Source organism: Jaculus jaculus, chromosome 5 (genome assembly GCF_020740685.1).
Source record: "Jaculus jaculus isolate mJacJac1 chromosome 5, mJacJac1.mat.Y.cur, whole genome shotgun sequence".
NCBI lineage: Eukaryota > Metazoa > Chordata > Mammalia > Rodentia > Dipodidae > Jaculus > Jaculus jaculus.
The window spans coordinates 146,039,418-146,042,177 of NC_059106.1; the positions used below are offsets into that span (position 1 = coordinate 146,039,418).

Genomic DNA, 2,760 nt, shown 5'->3' on the forward strand with positions numbered 1-2,760 from the left:
CAGTAAGCATCTGAAGAACCAAAAGTTGTATCACCTCTTTTGTCCCTTTTGTTAGCATTCTTAGTTTGCAACTGGGGGAGCAATATTAATTGTGCTAATCGCTGTCCCTTATTGATTACTGATATTCCTCTAGGTGAATGCGTCATAACTTTAATTTCCCCTTCGTAATCAGAATCAATCACTCCAGGTGCTACTAAAATTCCTTTCATGGTAGAGCTACTTCTCCCTAACAGTAGCCCAACAGATCCTTTAGGCAATGGCCCATAAACACCTGTTGGTAAGGCCTGTATTCCCATCTCTGGTGCTAATACTGTATAGGTGGCGGAACTGAGGTCCAGTCCTGCACTGCCTGGGTTTGCTCTGCAGAGGTCCTGAACAGATTGTTTTGCTGGGGGATAAAGTTCTGTAGCGCTCCATAACATTGTTGCGGGGCCTGGAGCAGGCCCCTCCCCCCGTTTCCCTGCGGGAGAAGATTCCCCATATGATCATATTTAGATTTACATTCATTGGCCCAGTGTTTGCCTCTTTTACATTTTGGACATAACTCTGGTTCCTTTCTGGGTGAATCATTCCTTTGCTTCTGAGGACATTGTTTCACCTGATGTCCCATTTTACCACATCCAAAACAACTCCCTGGAGGAGCATTAAATTTTCTCTTATTACCTTTTTGTTGCTGAAAAAGAACCTCCTTTATTGACTTCCCTTGAAGGGCGGCAGCCAAGGTTAGCCCTTGTGTATAGGATGGACCTATGTCAGAACATAGACTAATATAATCAGTTATGTTCCCCTTTCTCCTATATGGCCTCAAGGCTGCTTGACAAGCAGAGTTAGCATTCTCATAGGCTAATAATTTTACAAGTGCAAGTCCTGCTTCAGAATCTCCAACCAGTCTGTTAGCAGCCTGTAATAATCTATCCACAAAGTTTTGATATAATTCATCAGGCCCTTGCCTAATTTTTGACAAATCTTCAGTCCCCTTCCCATTGGATGGATGGAAGTTTACACCAAGCCTTTTTAGCTTGTGCATTAACCTGAGCATAAACACCAACATCAAACTTCAATTGATTCTCAAGTTCCCAATATGGTCCCTCTCCTGCCAGCATATCAAAAGTAATAGGTACCCCCTGAGCCTTATTCACCTCAGCAATAGTCTGACAGTTCTCCGTATATTCTGTTTTCCACAATAAATAGTCTCCCCCTGACAAACATGCCTTTGCTACTTGTTTTCAGTCCCCTGGAGGGAGTGCCTCAAATGCCATAGAGTCTATGATAGCAAGCGTGAAAGGAGCTGTAGGGCCATATTGCACGCAAGCTGCTTTTAATTCCTTCAACCGCTCAAAAGGTATAGGGCTATGAGATCTTACTTTATCCCCTTGACTATCTTTTTGTTCAAAAACAGGATATACATCAAATCCCTGCATATCTTCTCCTCTTTGTGCTGCTCCTGCAAGAGTTGCTTGCAGGGGTGAGACAGAAGGCCGAATCAAAGATACAGGATGAAATTCACCCTCAGGTTTTGACACTACCGGAATAGTGGGAGGTTTTGTTACAGCAGAAGGATTGGGAGTGACTGTACTTCCTGGAATACACTTTCCCTGAAGTTGCTGTACTTGTAAAGACAGTGATTTAACCATACTTTGCAAACGTTGCATCTCCTCTAAATGTTTTTCTTTCTGTTCATCCTCAGATTTGGTAAAAGTTAAAATAGATGGAAAGTCTTCCTCTTGGTGACCTTCTGTCACCTCCTCCTCTACTTTTGCTTCCTTATCTGGATCTGAATGATCAAGGCAACATTCTTTTCTTCTAAATGATAACTTAGATTTGGACTCTGGTTCCTCAGGTGAAATGGAAGGCTTAATTTCATTTTCTAAATTCACGCTGGGAAGCAGTCCTTTGTCTTTAATTGTACCTAATCTAACTTTATCTCTTTCATGTCTAGGATCTAAACTATCTCTAACTAAAGCCCACAAGTTAAAAGTTTCCACTGGTACCTTACTTGGCCCGTGGGTATTATAATAATCTTGAAGCTCAGTCCCTACCCTTTGCCAGATTTTTAAATCAATAGTTCCTCCTTCTGGGAACCAAGGACAGACTTTTTCTATAAATTCCAAAAAGTTACTAAGTTGCTGCAGACTAACTTTAGTTCCCCGGGTACGTAACATATTTTTCAGCATATGTACAAAAAGCATGCGACTACTACCTTGTCCCATTTTTACTTATTATTACTCTTACTTATTATTACTCACTGCTCCCTTTTTTCTTTTTCCGAGCGCGCTCCTTTTCAATCCAGCGGTGTCCTTCACTGTATCCCCGTCTTCAGGCCACACGTTTGGGCGCCACTTGCCAGAGCCTGCCGGCTGAAAGGGTTCACGCCTGATGGGGAGTGAGGATTAAGGAAAGACAGAAGAAAGAGTGAAAGAATGGACTCCAGTCCAGGGGTGAAGCCAGGACTGAAGACATGGTTTATTTCACACCATTCCTTTTTATATCTTTTTACAAATAGTTTTTTCATAGACAAAGATTTTATGAGCTTTACAAATTCCTATCAAAAAACCTTCCTGTTACAGAGTTTTTGTATTTCAATCATTTTTAAGTACAAAGGACCAGCCAAATGGCTGAAGATACCTAATCTTGCTTACAGGTAGGCTGCTATAGTTTTGCTAATGCCTTGCTGCCAGAAGCCCAGAGCTATGGATACAAGTCCAGCCATTCAGAATGGCTCCCGACAGGTGTGCCAGGGCCGCCAGCCATTGCAAATGA

General features: G+C 42.2%; 1 protein-coding gene across 1 annotated transcript; it reads right to left on the bottom strand.

Annotated features, from left to right (window-relative positions):
- Positions 1-304: 304 nt before the first annotated feature.
- Positions 305-2,210, bottom strand: LOC105943859 (endogenous retrovirus group K member 10 Gag polyprotein). Its single transcript, XM_045149190.1, is given in 2 exon segments — positions 305-991; positions 993-2,210. Coding segments are annotated over 2 exon segments (1,905 nt in total).
- Positions 2,211-2,760: the final 550 nt, after the last annotated feature.